This window comes from Metarhizium album, assembly GCF_000804445.1.
Source record: "Metarhizium album ARSEF 1941 chromosome Unknown scaffold_39, whole genome shotgun sequence".
In the NCBI taxonomy this organism is placed as follows: domain Eukaryota; kingdom Fungi; phylum Ascomycota; class Sordariomycetes; order Hypocreales; family Clavicipitaceae; genus Metarhizium; species Metarhizium album.
In genome coordinates this window covers 24,801-52,044 of record NW_024467613.1, presented here as the reverse complement: position 1 = coordinate 52,044, position 27,244 = coordinate 24,801, and the positions used below count along the sequence as shown (strand labels likewise).

General features: G+C 53.1%; 9 protein-coding genes across 9 annotated transcripts; 5 read left to right on the top strand and 4 right to left on the bottom strand.

Moving 5' to 3' along the window:
* Positions 1-408: 408 nt before the first annotated feature.
* MAM_07927 (NAD(P)-binding domain protein) lies at positions 409-1,359 on the bottom strand (the record flags this gene model as incomplete). Its single annotated transcript, XM_040826725.1, has 1 exon — positions 409-1,359. The coding sequence occupies one exon, from the start codon at positions 1,357-1,359 to the stop codon at positions 409-411; it is 951 nt and encodes a 316-aa protein (XP_040675256.1).
* Positions 1,360-2,480: 1,121 nt separating this feature from the next.
* On the bottom strand, positions 2,481-3,124 carry MAM_07926 (uncharacterized protein; the record flags this gene model as incomplete). The annotated part of the gene is made up of 2 exons (XM_040826724.1): positions 2,481-2,810; positions 2,936-3,124. The coding sequence occupies 2 exons, from the start codon at positions 3,122-3,124 to the stop codon at positions 2,481-2,483; spliced, it is 519 nt and encodes a 172-aa protein (XP_040675255.1).
* Positions 3,125-6,859: 3,735 nt separating this feature from the next.
* MAM_07925 (C2H2 finger domain protein) lies at positions 6,860-8,656 on the top strand (the record flags this gene model as incomplete). The annotated part of the gene is made up of 1 exon (XM_040826723.1): positions 6,860-8,656. The coding sequence occupies one exon, from the start codon at positions 6,860-6,862 to the stop codon at positions 8,654-8,656; it is 1,797 nt and encodes a 598-aa protein (XP_040675254.1).
* Positions 8,657-9,151: 495 nt separating this feature from the next.
* Positions 9,152-9,732, bottom strand: MAM_07924 (thioesterase family protein; the record flags this gene model as incomplete). Its single annotated transcript, XM_040826722.1, has 2 exons — positions 9,152-9,559; positions 9,634-9,732. 2 exons carry the CDS (start codon positions 9,730-9,732, stop codon positions 9,152-9,154), a joined length of 507 nt encoding a protein of 168 aa, XP_040675253.1.
* Positions 9,733-10,208: 476 nt separating this feature from the next.
* Positions 10,209-11,489, top strand: MAM_07923 (Pex; the record flags this gene model as incomplete). Its single annotated transcript, XM_040826721.1, has 1 exon — positions 10,209-11,489. The coding sequence occupies one exon, from the start codon at positions 10,209-10,211 to the stop codon at positions 11,487-11,489; it is 1,281 nt and encodes a 426-aa protein (XP_040675252.1).
* A 1,029-nt stretch (positions 11,490-12,518) lies between these two features.
* MAM_07922 (Glycosyl hydrolase family 16 protein) lies at positions 12,519-15,917 on the top strand (the record flags this gene model as incomplete). The annotated part of the gene is made up of 3 exons (XM_040826720.1): positions 12,519-12,831; positions 12,903-13,345; positions 13,401-15,917. The coding sequence occupies 3 exons, from the start codon at positions 12,519-12,521 to the stop codon at positions 15,915-15,917; spliced, it is 3,273 nt and encodes a 1,090-aa protein (XP_040675251.1).
* Positions 15,918-16,396: 479 nt separating this feature from the next.
* MAM_07921 (Metallophosphoesterase domain protein) lies at positions 16,397-17,514 on the bottom strand (the record flags this gene model as incomplete). The annotated part of the gene is made up of 3 exons (XM_040826719.1): positions 16,397-16,765; positions 16,835-16,916; positions 16,994-17,514. 3 exons carry the CDS (start codon positions 17,512-17,514, stop codon positions 16,397-16,399), a joined length of 972 nt encoding a protein of 323 aa, XP_040675250.1.
* An 831-nt stretch (positions 17,515-18,345) lies between these two features.
* MAM_07920 (Anoctamin/TMEM 16) lies at positions 18,346-20,994 on the top strand (the record flags this gene model as incomplete). Its single annotated transcript, XM_040826718.1, has 7 exons — positions 18,346-18,499; positions 18,566-19,455; positions 19,511-19,619; positions 19,679-20,119; positions 20,242-20,722; positions 20,790-20,856; positions 20,941-20,994. 7 exons carry the CDS (start codon positions 18,346-18,348, stop codon positions 20,992-20,994), a joined length of 2,196 nt encoding a protein of 731 aa, XP_040675249.1.
* A 3,324-nt stretch (positions 20,995-24,318) lies between these two features.
* Positions 24,319-27,103, top strand: MAM_07919 (Src-domain containing protein; the record flags this gene model as incomplete). Its single annotated transcript, XM_040826717.1, has 5 exons — positions 24,319-24,535; positions 24,648-25,834; positions 25,892-25,982; positions 26,063-26,746; positions 26,805-27,103. The coding sequence occupies 5 exons, from the start codon at positions 24,319-24,321 to the stop codon at positions 27,101-27,103; spliced, it is 2,478 nt and encodes an 825-aa protein (XP_040675248.1).
* Positions 27,104-27,244: the final 141 nt, after the last annotated feature.

Below are 27,244 nucleotides of genomic sequence, written 5' to 3'. Positions count from 1 at the left end.
CTGAGGCGACAAATGCCGTCATAACCTGTCGTGCGGCCCTGGACTGCCAGTAACCAATAGGAGGGCTGCTATATGTTACACCGGTGAGCCACTTTCCTACGACATTTGACAGCTGGGCTTCTAATGACGGTTAAAAAATTAATTTTCACCAGTTGGCATGTCCACTAGACACATGCACAATCAACGCCTGAGGATGTCTTTAATCAAAACCTATCGGCCGCCCAGACAAAATCCAAGGTTTTGTTTCGCCCATGACCGGACGGATCCGAGCAGAAGAATATCGGCTTTATGCCAAGGATATCGAAACTCGACACCTTTATTACATTGTACTATACACCCCTCAAAAAGCTCACTCAAAGACAGGACACGGACTTGACTTCACGTACCAAGCCCTTCCAAACACTCATTTCACAACGACCAGCCCTCAAGTTCTCGCGCAGTCCAATCCCACAAGTCCTTTGCCAAATCCTCATCAGTCCCGAGCTTGCTCGACCTCCCACTCACACCAACCGGCTCGTAATATTCTCCGCTCTTCACGTCCTTCGCAACAGTCGCCCACAGCTGGTTCTTGGCGCCCTGATTCACCGGAGTCAAAAAGCAGCTCACCAAGGGTCCCAGGATTCTGTAGATCATCCCCACGCCCGTCATACTGTTCACCAAGTTTGTTCGCACGACACCAGGATGAATAGCGGTGACCGTGAATTGAGGGTAATGCGCCGCTAGTTGCCGAGCAAAGAGGACATTGGACAGCTTGCTCTGCCCGTATCTCGCAAATGTCTGCATCTCCTCCGCCCTGGTCTTGAGCGAATCAAACACGATGCCTTCCTTTGGGGCTAGGAGGTGTGCTCTAGACGACAACGACACGACCCTGACGTCGGCGCCGGGCTGCGACGCCGTCTTTTCCAAGATGGGGAGGAGCAACTTGGTGAGCAGCGCGTGGCCCATGTGGTTGGTGCCAAACTGAAGCTCATACCCGTCCTCTGTGAGAGCCGGGGCGGCCGCCATGATGCCCGCATTCAGCATGAGAATGTCGAGTCGGTCAGACTCGGCGAGGAACGTCCGGGAAGCTTGCTTGACGGACTCGAACGAGGACAGGTCCATTTTGAGAATCTTCACCGGCGAGTCTGGCTTGTGCCGATGTATCTCGTCCACTACCGCCTGAGCAGCCGCGACGTTTCTTGCCGCAAGCCAGATCTGCTTGGGGCCGTGTTTGATGTATTCGCAAATGGCTTGTTTTCCAAGCCCGTTGTTGCCCCCCGTGACGAGAATGACTTTGCCAGCTAGAGAGGGGATATCTTTCTCCGGCTCGAAATCGATGGTGGCCTTGTCATTGACGATGCTCTGCCAGAGCCGAGACATGATGCAGCGGGAAACACGAAGGAGCAGTCGCTGTCCGTGTGCGATGCGCGGATTATGTAGTGATATCAAGAAAGTAGACCGGGCTGATCCAAGATTCGTTTTACACAGTGGCGCTAACTCGGTATTGGGCCTTGCTTTTCAGAGGAAGCCGAGCCGCGCCGTCGTGTGTGCATTCACAAGACGGTGGGAGGAGGCGGCATGTGCCAATAATCAAGGGCCAAATGCTCAGTTGCGTGTCCTGTCCTCGAAGCAAAGAGCCGGCAGCTGCAGACAGAAGATAGAAATATGGATGCATGAGTTGTCGAAGCCGGCGGATACGATGCTTCGAGGCTGGCCCAGAGAGGACGCGGGGGAATAATTCACCCGAATACCTCGGGCCTTGGCTATGCCAATTGGAGACGCCATGTTTGAAAAGAAAAAAAAAAGGGAAAAATAAAAATGTGTAATCGTCATGTAGACGGCCAATTTTCGTATAGTTTGCAGCGTCACTGTGAGCTGTCTGAAGACAAGTGGTTGCTGAGCTATTCACGTGAAACCAGGGGCCTAAGCATGGCGTCCTGTCTACGTCTACATGTTCCTAGCTCCTGCGGCAACAGCAACGCAAAGTTCCGCGGCTGGGGTTTTTTTTTTCTCTGGGAAAAATGTATGCATCTAGTCACTACGCTGATAAACCTGGACGTGTTGCGTGGTTGTGCTTGACACAGCAATGCCATCAGCATTGAGGAATCGCCAACTAAGCCCGCCAAGCACCGGCCGAGGCCGATCTTGTCTTCCGGTCGCATCACAGCTCCGTGGAGCCTGTGCCAATCTCTCTTCAATGTGACCATGGCTAGAGGAGTTTGTACATCAAAAAGGGTATACATGGCGTCGCTTCCCCGAACCGACGACAAATGGAACACCAGAGCAGTGCAAAATGCCACAATGTAACCATAAAACCGGCCCTTACTATATGCAAACGTCATGAGCTTCTCCGGTGCCCATTTATACCACGGCAATCGGCTCCGGACGCTTGCACGGCCAAGAGTGTGGCCGGGCTTCTAACTCAATTCCACCCCTTGCGCCCAAAACGCCATACGATGAAGCAACCAATGCTGAAATGTTGAAATAATGACTGACGATTTTTAATGGTCCGAGATAATGCCAGGTTGTCTGTTTGGACCTCCTGCCTTGGCCATCTTTTCGTTTCGAATTTTGTATATGAAATCGACTACGACATCATTTTCTTGGATGCCAAGGCCGTTGAAGTGCTTCCTCACAACCTTTGCTAAGCTTTCTTTACTCTGCCGTCGCGTCTGATGCTTACGGATCATGGTCGGGGAGTAGTGGCCGATGCTGCCCGGTCGCGAAAGCAGCAATTGGTGGTACCTGCTGGCAAACGAGGCTGGTGTGTTTAGTTGGTGTTCTCGACGGTAGGTATGGAGGGCATCGCGCTCGAAAGAAGACCAATTGATCTGGAAAGCACAGACGCAGGTCAGAATAGGTAGCGAACAAGGATGCACCGCATCGACGGGACCATTGCCCATGTGGGTGAGGCAGAGGCGTAGAGTAGAGTCGCCAGCTTGCAGTGGCAGCTTACCGTTGGTGCTTGTGGTTCTGCAGCATTTTGCAAAGGTGCATTTGCTGCTTCTCGCAGTTGCGATGCACTAGGCTGGCTGGCTGCGCGACGCATCTTGGCTGAGGCCGGACCGCTCCCCTTCTCTTTGGAACCGCCGGCGGTGTCGGTCTTGTGGTCGTCGGTAGCATTCCGTGACTTGGGAGGTGGCATTGTGGGAAAAGGTGAAAAGAAGCTTGACGAAAGATGTACAGAATATTGAACGACAATATCGTCGGAATGGTGAAAGGCAGAGTAGAAACGACGATTGTGGCAGGTGCGGAAACGTGTGCGACATCGCAAGATTTCTTGGGTCAACTGGTGGTGTATGAGGCTGCACGCAAGCGGGGCGGGCAAGTTGCCAGCGGCGAGTGAGAAAAGAAGGAGCGGACGGTCGCGTGAATGACATGACGCCGCGCTAAGCCCGATATGTGCAGCGGCGCAACCGAATGCCAGGCTTGAGGTTAAGCGTGGGCGGCTATTAGCTGTCGAGCGTTCTAAAAATGACCAGCGTTTGAGGTACGGTGCCTGGGAACTTGTCAAAGGGGACTCTTTCAAGGAGAAACTCAGTTTAAGAAAAGGAGCGAGGGGCACTGATGATGGCTAGCTGATGAATGGGAAGGCAGTTGGAGGATCTAGAAATCCACTCGAGCTACGGAGCACTCCGCATTATCGAAGTGCCTACTCCGTACCAAGTAAGCAGTACTCCGTACCTGGGCACTTAAGTAAGTTACTTAGCCCTAAAACGCGGCGGGCTACACATGGTGGCACCGCCTGGCGGCGCAACGTCTGAAGGTGCGGTACCGAGTGCTAATTTTACAGGCAGGTACGAAGTACGGAGTACCGAGTACAGAGTACAGAGTACCTCGATGCTTGCGCGCAGTTGCACAACTGGCAAAGGGACAAATGCAAGCTATTGCAGATTCTTGGTTTGTCAATGCACCTGTACTGAAGTACGCAAAGCGCTTGGCTTGGTGTACGGATAGAGATACTCCGTAGATCTGATGTAATTTCACAATCTCTCTCAAGTGCCGAGGTAATGAATGGGTGGCAATTGGTTTTGCGTCTCGGCCGCAGCTGTCTCCCAGCTGTCTCCCAGCTGTCGCCTTGCCCACGCACCAGCGACGTCATCCGTCTATCCGGACCTGCTCCGTCAAATGTTGTGAAGTTGCCGCCAACCAGTCAGCCAGGCCCAGCTCCATCGATTGATTCTGATACCCTTGCTGGCCAACAAGCCCCATTGTGAACTGGGACTACGTGCATACTTCAGTACCGTACGAGCACGAAACACGCCCAGGCAAGTAGACTAGTAGTACTCCGTAGTGCCTACATGAATTGCAGAAAGTGGATCTATGGAGAAACTACCCGCCTGCCGTTGCTGATATTCTTGGCCCACATAACCTCCCCACCTTCTCCACAAGTCCCCACAAGGTGCTGCCTGATCCTGGCCAGCGGCGACACATCTCGACTCCTGGTAATCTCGTCTTGCGCTCAAGACCTGGGCCACTCGCTTTCCCGTCATGAAACGCGGTACCGAGACTGTATTTCGTCAAGGCCTCCCCACCGTCACGATTTCCAAGCCATCATTTCTTCGCCTCTTTTTCACCTTCTTCACCACGAAATACCTGCCAGCCTTTATAGCGAAGTATTCGAAGGCATTCTACCTAGTAACTGGGTAATGGAGTAGACTCACTCACATGTACTTCCCACCACGTCATCTTATTGTCACCACAGCCTGTCTTAGACTTGGTCTCCAGTCCCAAACATACAATATAGGCGAGGCGCAGAGTATTCGACACACCTTCTGTACCCACATGAGTAAGTTCCCCTACTTCATTTCTGGAAAGCACAATATAGCAAAAACCCATCGAGCCCTACTCGAATACACCAAGTTCCGTGATTGGACGCATTATCAAAACAAAGCCGGGGAAGCAGATGGGCAGCAAGCGTTGGAAAGAAGCCCTGAAGCTATACCAAGTTCGTGGGCCTTTGTGTATTGTCTCTCGGATTCAACAAGCCGGATATCAGAAGATTCCATGGTTTTGATGCGTACTCATTCTGCCAAGGCCGGGGTTGGTTTGAACACGGCGTTGCTTTTTGTTCCTTTTTTTCTATACATTTTGTCTTCACGTGTCCGCTTGACATATACAAGCCGTTGAAGAAATGAGCCACCGTGAAGCATTTCACTGACTTTGAAGCATCTAGATAATACATAATTCAGGAGACTCACCGCCACGCGCCCTTTGGCTATCTCCACGCAGAAATTCGACCCAAGGCAGCCATGTGTGATTCCTGACCCTAGGATTGGATACCGCCGGAAGCGGCCATATGTCAGGGTTGCACTACAATACTCTGTATTGATGGTCCTTCTCCGGGCAGTCTGTCGCTGGCTCAAGTGCCAAGTGATCAACCGCATCACTGATAAATTGGCAATCTAGAGCCTCAGTAGCCGCCACCAATATTCGGCTATGGCGGATAGTTGATGGTGCCGGACCAGCCACGTCAGCTATTGGCTTAACAGCGCAATATCTCCCATGATGCCTCCATATATACGCAACGACGAACCGGCTCTCCCAGTATCTCCAGCAAGCTCCAACGCAATGGCTTCTAGTTTGGAAGGCTACCAACAGTTCCCAATATCGGCTCACCAACCACGATATCCAGGGCCGTCTGACAGCGCTTCTGGGTGGTCAGGCAGCGTAAACAATGCCATGTCTACGTCTGAAGGGCCCTCACGAAAGAAGCGACGTAGCAGGAAGGGCTTGGGCAAACGATTCGAATGCTGCGCCGACGGTTGCGGGAAGAGCTATTCACGAGCTGAGCATTTGTAAGCGTTATCTCGACTTATACTCTGTACTAGCCACATCGTGGACCATCTGACTCTACTCTAGACATCGACACCAGTTGAACCACAACTCCAAACAAACATTCCACTGTGAATACGCAGGCTGTTCGCGTACTTTTGTTCGAGCTGATTTGTTGAAACGACATATGGACCGCCATGCCGTCAAGGGCTCTCGACCGGGTCAAATTCAAACTTCGACTCGTCGAATACGGCAAGCAGGCAATTCTGAGCTTACACCGCCGTTTTCCGAAACTCACTCGGCTACAAACACTGGCAGCCACCACAATACGCAGACCCAATATGCCTCTCCGCAAAATCAGTCTCAGAGTCCTTGTACTCCAATTAGTATCACGGCATCATCTGGTGCAAGGAGCAAGCACTCCACAGATAGGACGTCTGCAAGGCACGATCCGTATCAAAGAGTCGACACTCAGTCATCCGGCCACTGTCAGAATGCTAATCATGAATCTTTTACATTCCATGGTAGCAAATTATCATCACCTCCTGGTTCTGACGTGAAGCAATACTACCATGGGTATCATGGGCAGACTCGGCAAAACATGCTCTCTCAATCCCCGGTGTTCACATCACAACCCCAATCATTGCAGCTGGACATGCTGCTTACGCAATATCCGTCTGGAAATAGAATCTCAACACCTCAGGCCTCTGGCAAAGAATATGATGAATCAGACTCAACAAAGTGTCATGAGAGGTTGCATCTCGCTGCGAATATATTTTTACTTGATGAAATGGCAACACCCTCTACCGGGCCGGTATTCGGGGACGATGGAGGTCTGAACAAGTCGCCTTATGTAGGCTTGCCAGAGGACTTCATGGCTTTTTTGTTCAACTCGCTTCCTTCCCATGGTTCAGCTGCTGGAAATAAATTTCAAGAGCCTGTCTCGAAGTGAGCCAAAATGTTGACAAGACGCTCATGTTTTACCCATCTAACTTTTTTGTTTTTTTGCAGGTATGGTGAACTACAGGACACGCAATACTCGACGCCATTCACGATCAATAGCTCGGTACAGATTGGGCCTTTCCCAAGTTCTTCTCAGCAAATCATGTCCGTAACCAGTTTGCTCGACGAGAATTCTCCCGAGACCAACCTGTCGGACGACAGAAGTCGGGAGATTTTCGACTTCATCAAAGATCGTTTCCATGAACACGATGTGCCCGTTACGGAACGAAGCCAGGACAATATCTTGGAGGGAAATCGGGAACAAGGCGATCATATGCTGAGTTGCAGAATGATGCAGGCATATCTTGGCTCCTACTGGTATCACTTCAGTGACCAACTCCCGATTCTGCACCGACCGACTTTCTCTTCCGACACAACTCCGAATCTCCTGCTCCTAGCAATGATGTCCATCGGTGCTGCATGTCTGGACAGCACCCATGGCCAACAGGCCGTAACGGCAGGCGCTAAACTTTCGAACTTCATGGCTCGACATTTGCGGTGGGAGATATTCATGGATAAAAGCTTCCGACCGCCAGCAAAACTCTGGGTTTTCCAAGCGTTAATTTTGCTGGAGCTGTACGAGAAGATGTTTTCGACGAGAGAGCTGCACGAACGAGCCCACATTCACCATGCCACCATGATTACTCTCATGCGTCGAGGACGATCACTTATCGGAAACTCTTCCATGAACTCGCCTCCATACCCACGAGAAACTCCTAGCGACTCGAGAAAAGCGCTCGGGGTCGGCCAAACGCCAGAGGAGTGGTGGGATAATTGGGTTAGCAATGAAGCTACCAGACGAGCGGCATTCGCCGCCTTCATCATTGATTCCACCCATGCCTCTATGTTTGGTCACTCGGCGATGATGGCTACTCACGAGTTGAGACTTCCATTGCCTTATGATGAGTCTTTGTGGAAGGCCAGGAGCATCGCCGAGCTAGGAAGGGCGGATGCACGCCTCAAAGCTAGAGGCATACAGCCAATATCGTTTCTTGAGGGACTGAAGCGAACTTTGAATCATCAAGAAGTGAAGACGACGTCATTTGGTAGGACGGCTCTAATGGCTGGCCTTATGAGCGTGACGTATCATATGCAACAGCGAGATCTCCAAGTTAATGTCCTCGGCGGCGGAGTGATTCAGGCGTCAGGGGATCGCGATAGCTGGCGAGCATCTTTGACACGAGCATACGACTCGTGGAAGAGGGACTTTGATAAAGAGGTTGAAGATGGGGAGCCTTGCAACGACCCCTACGGCCGAGGGAGCACCAAGGCTGAGGCTCATATCGTGTTTGGTAACCGCACAGTTCTGCATCATTTAGCTCACATGGAGATGCATGCAGACATCGTTGACTGCCAAATTTTTGCCCGCGCTAAGAGAATCCTTGGAAGAACCATTGGTGCGCAGGAATTGAGTAGCGCTCAGAAACGAGTCAAAGAGCAATGGGCGCCGTCAGCCAGGGCCCGTCATGCTACATTCTACGCGTTGAAGTTTCTAAAGTCTGTCTTGGTACCGACGGGAGCGGCGTTGATGCATGCAGCTGGTCCTTGGCCTGGAGGCTTCTACGAAGCCGGCTACGATGTTCTCATGAATAGGCCGTGGGTGCTTTACTTTGCTGCTCTCGTAGTATGGTGTTACGGCTACGCATTAGAAGGACCTTGCGGGGATGCTGCGAGGCACAATGGCCCAGATGAGAACCACCAGCACATGAGGAACTATTTGCAACAGTTTGCAAACATTACAGATCCACATGGGCTGCGGGCCATGAAGGGCATCAACAACAATACAGCGTTGCTGCTGGTGTTGCGGGACTCATTTGACAGCACGAGGTGGGATTTACTGCATGAAGGGGCTCATTTGATGAGGAATTGTATCATTCTGAACGGTGGCGGTACTGTATAGGCTACGGCAAGTGGTAACTATTACATGGACCAGCTGGTAGTTTGAATGAAACATGTATATCGGTCATCTTTCCATTTAAATAAGCCAGACGCTTAGATGCGAAGTGTCTGCCTCAAGTAGCCGTCTGCTTAGAACAGAGTGCATGGCCGTTCGAGGAATGAAGATGATTAGTTAGCTTGTAAGTAAAGCTGACCACATGGGGGTTTCGTTGTAACGTGGTCTTGTAGCAAGATATGTTTCCCCTGGGGAAGGGCGGCATGTATACAAGTTGGATTGTTGCAAGATTGCCAACCACAATCGGGATTGACCGGTTGCTTGATGTAACCACCAATTTCTCTCGAGACCAGACGACTCCTGTGGCGACGGCAAAGAGAGTAAAGCGTCGTCATGACGCAAATTTCTTCGAGGCGAGGCCGCCGGTCTATGCGTAATTCTACATGGCACAGCGTCTAATGTATACAGTCCCATTTGCACGCCAACAACGCCAACTCTTGGTCAAAGCATTGGCTCCGGGTCAATGTTTGCCTTGAGGTGCTCGGCGATGCTCACGATGGCGCCATCTCGCCTGCGCTTCATGACCCCCTTCAGGGTCGCCAGCCTCTTGCCGACCTGCAGGGCCTCGCATTCGATGACGACCTCTTCGCCCACGGGCACGGGCCGAAAGTAGGTCACGTTCAGGTTGCGGGTGACGCCGAGGAACTGCCAGAACCCGGGCCTGTTGATGAGCGCCAGGGACAGGGTGGTGCACAGGTCGAAGAGGGTGGCGGCGGCGCCGCCGTGGAGGTTGCCCAGGCGGTTGCAGTGCTCCTCGAGACAGGTGAAGGCGAAGGTGACGGACGGCGCTGGGGCGTCAGGACTGGCGGCTGAGACGGTGAGGTGAGGGAGGAGCTTGGACATCCATTCCTGTCGGGATGCCTTTTGTTAGCGACGGGGGCGGATATGACTGACGCAGATGCAGATGCGGGTTGGGCGCTTACCCCGGCCTTCCAGCGGTCGTCGTCGTCTTTGGTGAGCCAAGCCTTGGCTCGCTCTATGGGATCGTCGAGGAGATCTTGGTACTTCTTGTCGACGGCCATGGTGGTTGGTGAGAAAGTCGGACTGGACGGGCGGTCGAATTGGCCTCGGGAAACAGCAGCAGCCCCAAGTTCCCATGGAAACGCTGGAGCAGAAAAGAGTCCTTAGCGGATGGTCGACCGAACGAGAGCTCCAGGGAGGGACGAGAGGGCCATGGCAGCTTCAACACCAACAACAGCACGTGCGGGCGACAAAAGTTGACCAGACTTGACGACTCGGAGGGGGAGTCGTAGGACGGGGGGTGGGCAGAGCCGAGGCTCCTTCGGCTGCGGGTCCCCGACGAGGCGACGTGGGGGGAGGGTGGGTCCGGTTCTGGCCAACTTGACTGGCTCAGACCCACCGCAGCTCCTTTCCCCGTCGTCCCATGAGTGCTTCGCTTTGCTTCTTTAATCCATCCCGTCTTCCTGCCCGTGATCCTCGTGAAAGCTGCACTCACGCCTCGCGTCCTCTCTCGTTGCGTCGCCGACGCGCAGCCGAGATGGAGTTTGTGACGGCCCTTCGGGGTGGTTTTGACGACAACAAACCGTCGCTGTTCGAACTTCTCTCGGAGCAGCAACTCAATGGCTTGCTGCCGCCCACGTTGCGATATCTTCTCACGGTCGCGACGCAGAGACATCCCCGCTATCTACTGCGCATCTTCAACTGCTTCGACGAGCTCTACGCCTTGTCCATGCTCGTCGTGGAGCGGCACTACTTGCGTACTCGAGGCGGATCCTTCACAGAGAACTTCTATGGGCTCAAGCGGGAAAAGGCCCTGCGGGGCGAGATACCGCGGGCGAGCATGTCGGCTCCGAACCTGGTACGCGAGACGCTCAAGCTGTCCGCGAGCGACGTTTGGAAGAACCTGGCCGTGCTCGTTGGTGTGCCGTACTTGAAGCGTAAGCTGGACGAGAGCTACCAAGTGAATGCGCCAAGAGCGCTGCTGGGATCGGCCTACAATCGAATGCCCGAGAACCCCACCGTCAAAGACAGGCTCCTGCATCATTACCGATGGTTTTTAATGAACATATTCCCGAGCGTAAACGCCGCTTATTGCTTTGCCGTGTTGGCTTTCAACCTTGGCTACCTATTCGACAGGACCAAATACCACAACCCTCTCATGTGGCTCATCGGAACTCGTCTCCGCCGAATGACGGGTGCGGATTACCAGGTCATCGAAGCGCTCTCGCAGCCCAAGCCTGGCAACCGACCCGGGTCCCGATCGATCCTCTCGCCGAGCGAGCTGGGCTCAAAGGTGTTGTCGAGCCTGTCGTTGCTTCTGCCCATGAGCATATTCGCACTTAAATTTTTGGAATGGTGGTACCAATCGGATTTCGCCAAGCAGCTCTCCCGCAAGGCAACCGAGAATATTGATCTCCCGCCGCCCATCGTAAACGGCGTCGCCAAGAAATCCAAGTCGTCTGAGAGTCCAGAGGCCAGGGAGGACAAGAATGCCGAGGATGGCCGTGACGAAACATTATGCGCTGAGGACGCACCAGTTGCAACGCCGTCTATGCTGCCTACCTACGTGGTGTCGACTCCCGAGGACACCTCCCTGTGCCCGATTTGCCAGGACGACATTGTTACCCCGACAGCTTGTCAAACAGGTGTCGTGTATTGCTACACGTGCATTCACAGATGGGTCGAGGGAACACACGACAAGCAAGAGCGTTTCATGGAAAAGCACAAAGGAAACTGGGAGAGCGGCATTGGCAGGTGTGCGGTTACTGGCAAACGCGTCCTTGGCGGAACTGAGGGCTTGCGAAGAATCATGATCTGATGGCAATGCGGGAGGCATTTTCGGCGGGCACATATAAGTGAGCTGGCGGGTGGTCTCTCCAGCATGCACGGACTACGGAGTAATGTAACAGAAGCGTGATCGCGATGGTGAGCATGAGATGCAGCCTATCAACGGGAGGCGGGAGCCAAAGGGCGTCAGCAGACAATGATTCAAGGCCGCCCGCCAAGCATTTCTGAAGACTTGGAGTTGAGGATTCCGGATTTGGCCAAAAGTCACTTGTCGCAGCCCTGCAACGGCATGTGGAGCCGCTTGCCTGGCCAATGGCGTGGATCCGTTGCGAGTTCCTGGAATGCAACTTGCTTTGGCACATGTCTCGGATGCCAACGACATGACCTGACTTGATGCGTAGCGGGAGGCAGGCGAGTGGCCCAGCATGTCAACCGGTCCGTCATCTAGTATCTGGGCACTGGTTCTCACACGCCTGGTGGGTGGGATTGCCCGCCCTGCCTGTCAATGTCACCAGGATTGCCGGGCCATCCTGGGCCGTCGGCTTGGGCCTCAAGCGTCTCGTCTCCAGGGCTGTGGAATGTACAGCCGCCGAAAATATCAGAGACAAAGACTATTGTGGCATCCCCTATAAGCCAGCCAGCCCGCGAGTTCTTCTCTTGGACGAGCCAATGTTCGTTCCTCTCAACCTCGTCAAAGAAGTGTGCTGCAGCAGCAACTCATCAAGACCCTGGATGCCTTTGGAATGCAGTTCCTCCAGCCAACCTCGTGGTTTACCGTGTCCAGGTTGAACAAGCTACCATGGCTTGCAAGTACTATTGCCTCCATTATGATCTGGGCGAAGCCAATTCTTCGTCGACTCCCGGCCTCCTGGATTATAGTGAACAATGGAGAAATCACAGTCTATATAAGTTGGCCTGTCTGAGCCATCCCCGCCTTCTCGGATTCTTCATACCTTCACGAAGCCCTTTTGTTTCCGCTTAGGAAAACGTGCAAGGAGAAGCCAAAACGCGTCTAAACTTCTGGGACAGAGCCGTGACTGACTGAGTACAATTGGTTGTCATGGCTTCTTATGCCCTCACCACCTCTTACATTGGGGAGTCCCTCCTCTCGGGATTCAACTGGCTCGACGGACCCGATCCCTCCCATGGATATGTTTCCTACCAGAGTCGTCCAAACGCCAAAGCCCTGGGGCTCTTTTCTGTTGACGACCAAACGGGAGTTGTGAGACTCGGCGTCGACAGCACGAACACCTACCCCCTGACCGCAGGACGGCCGAGCATCCGACTTGAGAGCAAACAGGCGTTCAATCATGGCCTCTTCATCGCTGACTTTTTGCACATGCCTCCTTCGCAATGCGGTGTCTGGCCAGCTTGTAAGTCCGGCCTCAAGCTCCAAATCTCCGTTAGCAGACAACAAGCAACTGACTGTGCAAAAACCATACAGTCTGGTCCTATGGCCCCAACTGGCCAACAGGGGGCGAGATCGACATCATCGAAGGCGTCAATGACCAGAACAGGAACATCCTGTCCGCTCACACCACAGCCGGTTGTGAAATAAGCAAGAGCCTCCATGGAAAATTCCTGGGCGTCCAGCGCGAAACTGACTGCGATGTCGGAGGCGACAACGTCGGGTGTGGATATTATTCGCCGGCGGGAGACACCTCTGCGTACGGGAATGGTTTCAACGCTGCGCAGGGGGGGGTGTACGCCATGGAGTGGGATGATGAGTTTATCAAGATTTGGCACTTTGCGAGAAGGAATATCCCCGAAGATATCACAAAAAAGACTCCCGACCCGACGGGGTGGGGGAAGCCGGATGCCATGTTCGGTGGCCAGGATTGTGACGTGAACAAATTTTTCAACGACATGAAGCTGGTTATAAATATCGTGAGTTGGACATTGACTCAATGGACCCGATTCCGGTCCGACTAACATGATGCAGAACTTTTGCGGTGATTGGGCCGGCACCGCTTGGCGGGCCTCGGACGTCTGTACGAAAGTCGCAGATACCTGCAACGAATACGTCGCCAACAACCCGCGAGCTTTCTCCAATACGTACTGGGATGTTCGGTATATTGAAGCCTACCAGAAGATCCATGCGCAGACCACCTCGCGTTCGCTCAGCCCATCGACTACGGAGCCTTTGACGCGGGTGACGAGTACCACGACCATCACCACTACCGTTACTCTTAGTCGCAAACGCATAACGACCACTTCCAAAGTCGCAAATGCGACGTCCACATTCGAGTCTACACAGTCTAGCTCTGGGAAGGCTACCGCTCGCACATCTCCCGTATACAAACTCAATACGACTTCATCCTACAACACGACCATCGAGAGGTCTGCCAAGCTCAATACGACGTCGTCATGGGCGTCGTCTCACGGCAGCCGTGTTGCGAATACAACCACCTCCCTGCTACTTGCAACGGCTCCGTCGACATCTCAGCGTAGCATTCCTACAAACACGACCGCTGTTCTCAGACACACCATCTCCTCACTCATCTCTGCTCCCAGTGGCACTTTTAGAAATACAAGCCACGCCTCCAGCCACCGAGCAGCTTCCACGCCCATCTCTACTCCCAGTGAGGTCCCGGCGGCTGAGAATCCCATCCGGCTGGGCGACTTTGCGTACCTAGGCTGCTACGAATCCAGCGACGACTTGAAACTTTTCCGCAAAGTCAAGGACAGCAAGGACATGACTATCGACCTGTGTGTTGATGTTTGCCGCGACTCCATGTTCTCGGCAGTATACGACACACAATGCTTCTGCGCAGATTCAATGGACACAAGCACCCGCGCGGCGAACACCAAGAATGGTGATGTCTGTGACCATCCTTGTCCGGGCAATGCTTCGCAGTACTGCGGTGGACTAGCAAAGAGCCCCGACGAAATTGCCAATGCCACTTCCACCGCTGCGAGCGAGCGATTCGCCAACAATGCTTCATCAACGGGTGTGACGGCGAGCAAGTCGACTGCTACGGGTCAGCAACTCACAAACTCGACGATTGTGAAAGCCAGAAAGAACTCTGCTTTCGCGAGTAGGCTCCATGCGCCGCACAAGGGAGGCTTTGTTAAGCGCATGGAAAGGGCCATCCTTCTCACAGTTTACGGGGTCGTAAAGGACGGAACGCCGCCGCCCGCGCTGTCGATGGCAGAAAACAACATCACGTACACGTCTACTCGCTACTCCACGACTGTGCGGGTCAAGACGGTAAGTGTTATCCCCATACAGGAGACTGCCGGCGCGTCCTACGACAATACGGTTGAGGGCGACGGCCCTAGCGGAGCTCGTGTGGCCGACAAGAATGTTGTTTCTATTCAGGGGATCTCGGCACAATCTGAGGGCGAGCCTGGCAGGGACAAGTACCTCGCAAAGACTGCTCCTACAGAGGAGCATGCGACCCCGGCAAAGGATGGGTTCGCAGCTGACGTGGGCCAGGCTGGTTCTCACGCAGACGGTGAGACCGTTGATCGTGTTGTCGAAACTGCTGCTCCATCCAACGTCGAGTTTGTTGTTGGTCATCGTCTTGGGGGTTCTCCCGTGGCTGGCGAGACTGTTGTCGAGACTGTCGACCAGATGAGAGTGGTGTTTGAAGATTGTGGGTGCACCGAAGGCGAGGTTCGTGCTACGGCTTCGCCTCTGCCTCCCCCTCCGTCGTCTCCAGCTGAAGATAGGACCAACTCTCATCGGCCTGTGCCGTCGAACACCGAGGTTCCTGTGCCCGCTCAGGGCTCAGAGCACACTCAGCCCGAGCTGCCATCAGGCCAGGATACCGCCACTCCTCATCATGTGCCATCGAACATGGAGGTTCCTGTGCCCGCTCAGTACTCAGAGAGCACTCAGCCTGAGCTGCCATCAGGCCAGGATACCACCACTCCTCATCAAGTGCCATCGAACATGGAGGTTCCTGTGCCCGCTCAGTACCCAGAGAGCACTCAGCCTGAGCTGCCATCAGGCCAGGATACCTCCACTCCTCATCATGTGCCATCGAACATGGAGGTTCCTGTGCCCGCTCAGTACTCAGAGAGCACTCAACCCGAGCTGCCATCAGGCCAGGATACCACCACTCCTCATCATGTGCCATCGAACATGGAGGTTCCTGTGCCCGCTCGAGGCTCAGAGCACACTCAACCAGCACCGCCACCAGCCCACAACCCCGAGTTTGATGTTCCCAAGTCTTCAGGTAATGACAGTCCTGCACCGATCGGGGCCCCAGAAGAGATCCAGCACGCTCCCCCGTCGCCTGCTTCCCCGCCAGGGCTGTCGCCGCTTGCACAAGTTACCAATCCTTACGGTGCCACGTCTTCTGGTTTCGAGACACTTGCCCCTGGTGGGACCTCGCAGGAAGCCCAAACTGTCAGACCGCCCGTGGTTGTAGCTGGTGCTCGGGAAACGTGGAGTCGAGCACCGGGCATCATGTTGGGATCGATAATACTGGTGCTTGGTGTGCTGTTGTGATTTGAATAGGCTTGAATAGAAAGAAAAAAGAAAACCTGGGAGGAGCAACGTTTGATGTTCTGACTTTTAAAGGGAGGGGTTTAACGCATCAGCCGCAGCCGCCTGCTTTGCATTTTATTGACGACATGAAGACGAATTACGACATCATCTTCTGGCTATACAGCGATCAGTTGAGCTTTTGATTTGTATTTACATGCAGCAAGATAGAAGGAGATTGAACCAGATATATCATTTTTTTCAGAAGTAAATGGATAGCATCAGTATTAATATTTAAGTAGTCAATGTAAGAAATCACAACCAGGCACGTGAGAATTTGTGACCCGAGTTCATTTACGGAAATAGTCATTGATCTCGCTAATATTCAGATGCAATTTATACAATGTTCCTGTGTCCTTTCTTTCTTTCTTTTTTGGGTTGCACCTTTTCCGGCCTCGTATAATGTCGGCCAGGGAATATGCACCTTGGTGGATGGGTGCCGTCTAGATATCTACAACAACGGCTCGGCTCACAGTCTTTCCGGAATTTCTGTACATTTGAGAGGCGTTGACCATCAGGCTGCCTTGGTTACTGCCCGGGCCACTCATGAGCCATTTCCAAAGGACGCTGTGGATGCCGTGAAGGACGATTTCAAACATGTCGACCCAAGACTGATTGGGGATGAAATCCCAGAAGAAGCCGCGTCGCGGCCGCGAGAGAAGGCGCTCGTAGGCAACTTGCACATCGTCAAAGTAGACGGACTCTTTGCCGTAGGCGCAGTGGCAATGTCCGAATACGTGTAGTCTGGGCTTCACGCGCCAGACTTCTCTCAAAAGGTGGGGACAGCCAAGATCTAGATCTAGGTGGTGTTTCTGTACAGGCCCTTTTGTGTTAGCATGCCTGGTGCTGCCCGCGCATCGGTGGGCTCCGTATGAGCTTACTGGTGGGCTGTGAGTGACGAAGATGTCTGTCTGGGGAGGCACCTTGCTAAGCCAAGGGGGCCGCGTAGGTGAATACTGGAACCTAGTCGTCATGGCCGTCAGTCTCGGGGCATTTGCAGTTTGATTCACGGGGATGCCAAGCCCGAATGGACGACTAACGCAAAGCTCCTGGGGCCACACTCGGGAACATCGGGGGCGCCAAAGATGGAAATCTCCCTCCCTCTGATATCGTGAACAGAAGTCTCTCCTTGCAGGTAGATGATGCCGTCCAGATTTAGCCGGGCACCCCGCCTGCGGTCGTCGTCGCACCGGCTCCGGATGTCGAAGTAGCTGTCGTGATTGCCGGCGATGACAACTTTGACTGTGTGGGGAAGCGTCTTCAGCCAGTCCAGTTGCTTCTGTATGTCGGCAGCGGTGCCAGAATCGGTGAGGTCCCCTGCGTGGATGAGGATATCGCCAGGTGGCACGTCCACTATTTGGTCGTGCGTGTCCGAGATGCACACTACGCGTATTGATGCCTGGTGCCGCGGCGGGCGGAAGGGCGTGCCTCTCAGGAGCAGCACCAGATGATAGAAATTGACGGTGAAGAACGTGAGAGGCGAGTCGATGACATGGTCCAGGATTGTCAAGCTCTCCCACTGACTGCTGCGACGGAGACCGAGCCAGACCAGGAGGCCCATGATGAAAACGGTGACGGGCAGCGACCATCTAGTCGTCTGCGGCTCGCGCGTGGCCACTTCGGTGGTGACGATGATGCAACGAATGAAATATCAAATGCAGAGTGCCAATAGTGGATGATGAGCCTGAACGGCGCAAAGGGACTGAGAAGAAGAAGCTGGAGCTTGACTTGACTGGGATGGATGCTGGACGTGTTGTCCCAGGCCAAGCGCCCATGCAATTGGCTGGGAATGTTGCACCGGTGGCTCGACGCCTTTCATGCACTGTACTTTTCACCTTCGCGGTACCAACGCCAGCAGGGACGGGTACTACCACAGAGGACCTTGCACACGTTGCGCAAACTAGACTGGCCATTGAAATGAATCGAGTTTCATCTCAACAAAGACGGAATACATTTCCATTTATCTCAATGGCAAGCTCAGAGCTTGGGTCCCATCTTTGAAGGTTTGGCCTGCCTTGCTTTATATTCCGTACTGAAGTAGCATGGAGAACATCTAGAAGTCCCTGTCCATCTGAATGGTACGTACCTGGAACGTAGCGAGGTGGGCCGGCAATGGGGAAAGCACGGGCCACCTCGTCACTTCCCTGATCTGAAGATGGAGCTTCCGACGTCTGCACATTTCCCAACTTGTGAACATTCATGTCCTTCGTCGTCTGGAGTCTGGACATTGATCCGCGGAACACTTGGTGGCTACTCAATCGCTAGCCAAGTTGAGCTCTATACTTTTCGCGAACTTCAAGTCCTTGGTTACCTGAGAATTCGCTGATACACCCCTGCTCCCCCAACTCCAGGACTGGGCTCTCTCACTCATATTCCCCTTTCACTTCGTGCCATGGCGAGCTTGCGAGGATTATACGGAAAACAGGGGAACGGGAATGATCTGCACAACTTTGGGTTCGTTCACTGTCATCGTTTGACGTCAAACTTTGCGGCTAATCTTTCATCAAGGGTGGACTATGTCGTTCACTACAAGGTTCCGCCTGAAGGTATGCACGACCAATTGTTCTTCTCATGATAGCATTCTGTCCGACGGTATACTTACAAGCTTCAAGAGCGCGCCGAAGCAGAGGCAGGCTTTGTGCAACTTATCCAGTCTCTGATCAAGGTTGGCCTTGCTGCTGAGGTACGTGCTGGGGATCCTGGCTCGCTGCTTGTATTCGTCAAAATTGCATCCACGGAGCTTTTGGCGCAACAGGTTTACAGCGGTCGACTACACGACTGGCTTCAAGGAATACGCACCTCGGGCCCTAGCTCAGATATCACCAAAGCCCTGAAAGAGGAGCCAGTAGTGGAAGCCGAGCGACTACGACTGGTTTATCAGCTCATTACCAGATCGGAAAATGAGGGCGGAGCCGGAATCAGTCAGGCAAGCTCTAAATGGAAGCATGTAGTCGACATTTTCCCTCTACACGACCAGGCCTTCAATAAGGCTTGGATTCAGAAATGGAGCAAGAAATACTTGCTAGATGACGGCGACCTGGAAGATATTCGCTCCAAATTTGGAGAGAATGTTGCCTTTTACTTTGCTTTTTTAGGATGTTACTTCAGGTTCTTGGTGTTCCCCGCCGCTTTGGGCCTGGGTGCATGGGTGTTGCTAGGACAATTTTCTTTCGTCTACGGGCTGGGCTGCTGTCTTTGGTCTGTTGTCTTCCTGGAATACTGGAAAAGGAAGGAAGTTGACCTGGCAGTGCGCTGGGGCGTACGGGGGGTTTCCGCTCTTCAACTGCCTCGCGCACAGTTCAAGTGGGAGTATGAAGCCGAAGATGCCGTAACTGGCGAGCCTGTCAAGGTCTACCCTTATGTGAAGCGACTAAAGACGCAACTCCTACAAATCCCTTTCGCTATTGCTTGTGTCCTGGCACTCGGCAGCCTTGTAGTCATTGCGAACTCGTTGGAAATCTTCATCAATCAGGTCTATGACGGTCCGGGCAAGCAGTATTTGGTGAGTGCGATGGAGGGCCTACTCTTGTCACAAATTCAAAACTGATTCCGCTCAGGGATTTTTGCCTACTATGATATTAGTCATATTCACGCCTACCTTCTCGGCTATTCTCATGAGCGCCGCCAATGCCTTAACGGAGAGAGAAAATTATGATACAGTTGACGGTACGCTTCAAGTAGTAGAATTTTGGCCTTTGCGAACCGGTGGCTGACAGAAATCGTAGCTCACAAAGCTGCTCTCATCCAGAAGCAGTTCGTGCTCAATTTCATGACCTCCTACATGGCCCTTTTTTTTACGGGTTTCGTTTATATTCCTTTCGGCAACATCCTGCTCCCGTTCCTTGACTTTTGGCGACGTACCGCTCAAACCCTCACCTTTAGCAACAAGCCTCTTCCTATACAAAAGTTCCGCATCGACCCAGAGCGGATTAGTAGTCAGATGTTCTACTTCACTGTTACAGCTCAGGTTGTCAATTTTGCAACCGAGGTCATTGTTCCATATGTGAAGCATAAGGTCTTTGCAAAGGCCAAGCAGTTCACATCAAAGGGAGCACAGGCACAAGACCACCCCGAAGAAGCTGAATTCTTGAAGAGGGTTCGCGACGAATGTCAACTTGGAGTATATGATGTCACGGATGACTACCGGGAGATGGTCATGCAATTTGGTAAGTGTCATGCACCGAACAGGCAGTGAGGGGTGAGGCGAACAAATCTTTCTTAACTAGCGAACTAGGTTACCTGTCACTTTTTTCTGTTGCTTGGCCATTAGCCGCCTGCTGCTTTCTAGTGAACAACTGGATTGAGCTCCGTTCCGATGGGCTGAAGATTGCGATCAGCTGCAAGCGACCTATTCCTTGGAGGTCCGATTCCATCGGTCCTTGGCTCGATGCCATCGGCTTTCTGGCTTGGCTTGGAAGCATAACCAGTGCCGCCATAGTGTTTCTTTGCAGTGACGAAAGCCGAGGAGGGTCATCTCAGATAACTGCATGGGCCGTGTTGCTCAGCATCCTCTTGGCAGAACACTTTTACCTGTTGACTCAGCTGGCAGTTCGCTTTGTCATGAACAAAGTTGAAAGCCCAGGCATCCAGCGAGTACGAAGAGAGCGATACTTGATGAAGAGGAAGCTGTTGGCGGAGAACATTGGTCAACCTGCTGCTGAAAAGGCATCTATGCCAACTGTTGAGGCCGGAGAGAAGATAAATAAACAGGCTCTGGAGGAAGAAGCTCGTCAGACCTCGATTCGAGGACATGGGGGTCCTGAAGAAATGTAAGTAGGATGGTGATTGGCGTGTAGGATGCGCCACCCCCTACGCACTTGCTTACTCGTTACACAGCTTTTGGCAGCGTCAGCGAAGCACGGAAGAGATAATTCTAGTTGGTCGAAAGATGATGGAGCAACAGGTGAGTCATATCCGGGTTCTACTGATGGTCGCGATTGGTTTATTAAGAAGAACTAAAATTGACAACGCTCATGAAATAAAATAGATGGCAGCTGAAAGCAAGAAGCAAAGTGCACCCGGTCCCAGCCCTCGGGCATAACCATGACCTCCTGTAGTGCTATCGAGTCAACTGCAATCTTGACCGAGTGCGATGCAGATGTCTGCAGAGTCCACGACCTCAGGTGGTAACTAACATCGAGTGAGGCGAGCGAATGACGGGTGACGCTGGTGGCTGGTTTGTGGCATCTCAAAATTGCAGAAGTTTAGCAGAGTGTGGGTGCGCCAAGTGAAGAGCCGAGTGACGTGATGGGCGAGGCTGGTTGGCTTGTATTCAAACGTACGACGGAACTTGACGGAAGGGAGGGGAAGGGAGGGAGCACAGTGGTGGCAGACAATCATGTCAGGGCGCCGATGAGCGACCATCTCAAAATAAGATTATGGCTTCATTTCCAGCTCATCTTGGGAACAGTGCAAACGACGGCTGGCATAGTTTGAAATGAAAATGGACGCGCGTGGATCATGTTTTACAAATAAAGGAATAGAGGAGATGACTAGCCATGCTGGTATTAGCGAAGGAGGGTTGGGTGGTCACTGGTGATGGACGTTGCACGGGCTTGGGCAAACTGGCAACTAGCCTCATTGCTCCTGCCAGCCCACGACTCCGTAAGTACGGAGTATGTAGGTAGCAAAATTCATGACGCCAAGAGTCTCGGACGTGAGGGAGGGAAACGACCAACTGGCGACTGGATTGACGGACATGACGGCATGGAGGACTGATAAGGCACTGTACTGGACGTTGGGAAGACGAAAAGGCGGCGATGATTGTCGGCGGTTGAGCGGCCAAGGGCCAAGGGCCAAGGGCCAAGGGCCAAGTGCCAAGGACCAAGGACCAAGGACCAAGGACGCGTATGAGGCAGGCACTTGATTGAGTTGGACCGGCCCGCGGCAGAAGACGAGCCGGTGGCTTGGTGGCCTCGGTTCCTTGTTTCGTGTCGTCGGTACTCTGTAGTTGGCACGGAGTAGTTTGTAGTTGAATCGTGACGATTGCGTCGGCAAGACTGGATGGCCAAGTTGATCTGACGTGTCTCGGCACTTGATTCCAGGGACGGCACGTACTTGCAGTTGCATCGGCACTGGGATGGCCAAGCTCCCAAACGGCCAAGATTGCCACGATGCCGGCCACTTGGGGAAAGGCCACGCAGGTGTCCGGCCACATGGTGTGTTTGGTTGCGACTTGTCACGTATGGTCGGTCGGTCTCGGGGTCGAGAAAACACCAGACAGACAAGCCGCGAACCACCTCACCTAAGCACCCAGCAACCTCGGCACATAACTACCTCTGAGTACCAAGTACGAAAGACGCCGGGAGCTGGCATGGACTCAACTGCCTATCGGGCCCGTGCTAGCTACTTGAGTACTTGACTTACTCCAGTACTTGGCGCAGCCAGTCCGTGATCAAACGCGCCAGCCCGGTGGCCACCAGCCATCTGCGGCCCGTACGAGAAGCCTAAGCCCTGGTGCGGATGTCGCTGGTATTGTAACTTGCAAACTTCAAAGGTACGTAGTACGTGGGGACCCACCGGGCAGGTACTCCGCACGTGCTCTTGATCCCACGAGGTATCTTGTCAGCGCGCCTTTTCTAGATTGAAAAAAAGAAAAATTAATAAAAAAATAAATGCAAAAAAAGGCCCAACCCCTCACCGGGCATTACTAGGGTTAGGGGTCATGGACAAGCAGGTCGGTAGTTGCATCACGTTTAGCGGCGGCCTTGCACCGTGTGCCTGTTAGGTGCGACACAATCGACGGGTTTCTGACGTCCCTTGGCATCTAATCTAGGCCGCTCACAGGCATGTATGCGGCGGTCTCCCAGTGGGCCCCTTGTACTTGACAGAGCAGAGGGCAGAGGTCAGCAATGTGTCTGCGTCAAGCGCCCACTGGTAGGAGCGTAGTGGCTGTTTTGTGTTTGTTTTATGCGACCGGTTGGAAATTCTAGTTTCTAGCCGATTCGTGCATCAGAGCCTTTATGGGTTAGTGTATTTCGTTGGGAACCTGGCCTAGTCCAAGTTGGCAAAGTTGGCAAGAACCTCGCTCGCACGACTGGGGCGTACCGGCCTCGCCCCTCCGCCCCTCCCCCACACACACACCTGCCGGCTGCATTCATTGTTGGCCTGCACAGACTCTTTTGTCTGTTCCACGGTCCACGGTTCACGGTCCACGGTCCACCCAGACATATTCTCGCAATATTCCGTCGGCTTGCTCGGACTCACCACTGGCTCGCTCCATCCAGCTCAGCTATTATCCCACGGCGGGCCTTGCGGCTCTGGTGGTCGAGTCGATCGAGTCAGTCAAGGCACAACGCACATGCGCGGGGACGTCTGGAAACTTCCATCCATTATCCCACACTGGTTGACGGACATGACTGTCATCAAACTGCGACGAGGGAAACGGCCATGCATCAGTCAACGTGGTCCCCGTCGCCGTGGATGATGAAATTCAACGACGGGAGCAGTGGGTCAGAGGTCAGAACCGTTCAGGGGACCGAAACGAATTGCTTCTCGATGCTACCCCGTACTGCTAGTACGGAGTAACCTAGATACCGAACCAACTTGATTTCTTCCACAGAAGATTCTTGGCCACCTCTGTCCCATCGTCCAACACCACCAATAGATCCGCCAAGTCCAACGAACGTGGGCGGCCGGGGGAGATTTCAAATACTACGCCTACGCCGTATGGGCTCCTGGTCTCCGCGTCCTGGCCGCCAGGCCACCCGTCCGTCATGACATCTGGACTCGATACTCCGTACGCTTACAATCATTACAATAGAAGCCTAGTCGGCGGCGTGGCAGCCTCGTTCTTGACACCTTATCTGCAGCGTTCCTCTGCGGCCTGGCCTACTAGGCGGCAGCCCGGCAGCCCTGCAGTCATGGAACCCCCAAGGCTGATGGCGCCAGGGGTGTCGGCTGGTGTGGTTGTGCGCTTCGTGTAGGCTGTGTCGGGGAAGGATTGATTGCAGGATGGCGTTATGTCTCTCTTTCCTATTGTCGAAACCCCGATGGTCCTCCCCATTGTCTCCTTTCGCGCTTCTTTGTTGAAATATAGCCGCTGCTGCTCCCCTGCTCCCAACCACCCAACACACTTCTATCGAATCCCGTACCGGGACATCCATCTACTTTACAAATACTCTCTTTCTCTCCCCACCGCCGACGAAGTCCCCAGGGCTCTCAGCAAACCCCGCCTCGTGCCCGACGACATCCTGCGAGAACAGTGCACTGCTCCGGCACCCGAGTGCCGACGCACGGTGGCCGCCCAAAGAGGTGGCAGCTACGTCGGGACCATTTTTCTTGTTGCTCAAAAGTAGGGCCTTGAAAGACAGTGGACCTACCATTCGTTCAGTCGTATCGGCCATTTCTGTTTTGCGCGCCCAAGATGGATGACGTTGAAGAGCTTGTTATTAAACCCTTTCGGGAAGTCATCGAGAAGGGAAACGTGGCCGTACAGAATGCGGCCAATTCGCCCGATATGCTGGCGGAAGCCCAACTTCTGGTGAAAGTGGGTGAACGGGGTTTGCGTCGCATTGAAACAAACTGCCAAAAGCTGTACAAGGATTATACCTCCAACTTTGTGGCTGCTCTCAAAGAAAATGGTACGCAGTCAATATCGCCCCTCTCTGAACAGCACGGCCGTTCTGGTCATGTTTGCAACAGACTCCTCCTGGTTTTCGAACCGGCTCGTCTAATGTTCGTCGTCAACCACAGGTGAAATCACAAATATGCGCTCACGGCTTATGGACTTATTGTGGGACTTCGAGGACTTCATCGAGGCCGACACCTTCGAAGCCAGCAGGTTTAAAGAGTTGCAAAATTTGGGTCGCGAGGTTGCGCTAAAGGTGTACAACATACTTGTCACCATGAAACTCGAGCCTCCAAGTTTCTCTCTATCCCAATTGTCGCCGCCTTCATCACCTCAGCCCTCTTCCTGTTCTCCCGTTCCGCCAGCACCGCGGCATCTTCTCGAGCTCAGGTCTCAGAGAGGATCTGGATCGCCCTCTGGCTCACGAGGGGATGTCGCGTCGGCAGATTTTTCATCTGTAGAAGATGCCACGGATCAATTCACAAAGTTGACGACAAATTCCCGGACAGCGCCATGCAATGGCCATGGCAGAATGGACAGTTATAGCCCCGTCGACAGCAGACAAGAAATGTTCAGGGCAGAGTCACCCATAGATCCGGCCATCTCACCGATGGGCCGAGACAGTCGCTGTCACGTATCGTCTGATACTCAACGATCGTCTGGAAGTATTACTGGGGGTTCTGAGACGGATATCCATAGCCAAGACGAGTATTCACATTCCGGGTCAAGCACCTTTTCAAACTCTACAACAACTACCTGCTCAAGTACGCGATTGCGGCTTTACCCTTTCTCTCCCGCTATCCCAGAGGAAGGACAGGCACAACAGAAGTCAAGTAGTGCCATCCGCTATCCACCGCTGCAAGTCCGGCCTCCGCTTGCTCCAGTTCCCACAAGGGATCAAAAAGCTTTGCAAGGTGCCCCGACGACCAGCTTAGTCAAGGAAATGGACCGTCAATATCGGGGTATGCAGTCTCGGGGGGGAGCTCCGAATGTTACTATACCCGCACCACCAAGTCGCCCAAACATCGTACATGGAACGGCCCGTGACCTGAACCTTCTCCCTTCTGTGCCTAAGAAGCAATTGGGTCTCGATGCGGCACCCAGGATGCCGACGAGCAAAGACTATTCAGATCTGATCCCAGTAGGGCCTGTACCTCATGCTGGGTCGAACACAGAGCCATACAAGGGAAATCTTTCCCAGAAAGGCTTTCCCATCGGACCAGAAAGCACGTTTTGTCTTTACAAAGGATTCTGTGACGGCGCTCAAGAAGTTTTACGCGGAGATATTGGAGTCAAAAAGACAAAGAAGCCCGTAGGTATATGTCTGTCCCAGGGGCTAGGATTAACCGCGGTACTGATGTCAGAGTAGGGCTTTGCAGGCACCACTACAGTAGCTAGGTGTACAGGCTGTTTGTTTGAGCTCGACTTCTGTCAGATCGAGAGAGACTTGAACAAGGAAGGTGCGTAGTAGTATCTCGACATGTCCATCTCGACAACCCTCTCAAGGATTGCGCACAAAACTGACAAACAATTTCTCTAGACAAGGGCAACTTTTGCAAGAGCGGAATCAATTATCGCCTCCGTTTTTTACAAAAGAGCCATCTCTCAGCCAAACGTGTAGACGACGTGCTTTACGCCTGCGTGTTTTGCGTTCATACACGTCGTACTGTGGATGAATGCGATTCAACCGTGTTCACCAATACAAAGGCGTTGTTCACTCACCTATCACACCACCCACGGCCACTGCCACAAGTCACCGGTATAACTGTGGTCGAGGGAGAAGAAATGCCCGCGAATCTACGCAACGACTATGACGTTTGGTTCAAGAACCCACCAGAAGCGCACCCCGCTCAGTTAAATCTATCGGAAATAGCTGGAAACGCCACAGGAGTCACCAAAGATCATTCACGGAAGTTATATGGGCAAAAGCTCCTGTTTGATCGAAGTCCGGCCTTGGAACTTTGCCACGGCGCTAGAATCACTGGGATCACCTGGCCAGAAAAGTACAACGGTGAATGGGTCTTTGCCTGGCACGATGGTATACATGCTTCCACTCCCGCTGATATCATCAAACTTGATGCTCCACCTTCAGAGGAGATCAGAATGGTAGGCTCAAGCCTGATTCGAGCAAAGTCCAGATGGAAGTTTTCCCAAAGGGAAAAGGAAAAGGACAAAGGCCTGTGGCTAAGGTTTGAGAAGAACGAGGTCATTACCAACATAAGCTGTAAGCCACAAAATCCCTCCACAGTTCCCGACAAGTACGTTTCTGACGATTCCCACAGATGAATCTCCGGATCATTGGTGCTGGTCGGGAACCAACGCAAAGGGAAAATGGGGCATCTTCCCCAAGGTTTTCCTAGAGCCAAGCACCATCCAGGAACTCACGGCCGAAGGTGCCGACCGTGCGCGTACTTTGAGCAAGGAGAAGAACAAGTCTTCGTCCATGCTGTCCATTTTATCAAAGAAACGACCGCCAGGTCGGCCTCCGAGCGCTGCTGACTCGATTAGTAGCGGCCATGACACACTGAGTAGTGGATTCAGCAGTCTGAGATACTCTCGAAGCAGTAGGGGAACAAGTTAATGCCCAGTATGAAGCCGCAGATTTGATGATTTCCGTATACCCTCAGAGAGGGCTTAATATATGACGCAATAGATTTGCTTTGATGGTGAATTGCAGACTTTTGTGACGGGGTACACGACGACTCGCCGCTCTTGTGTCTAT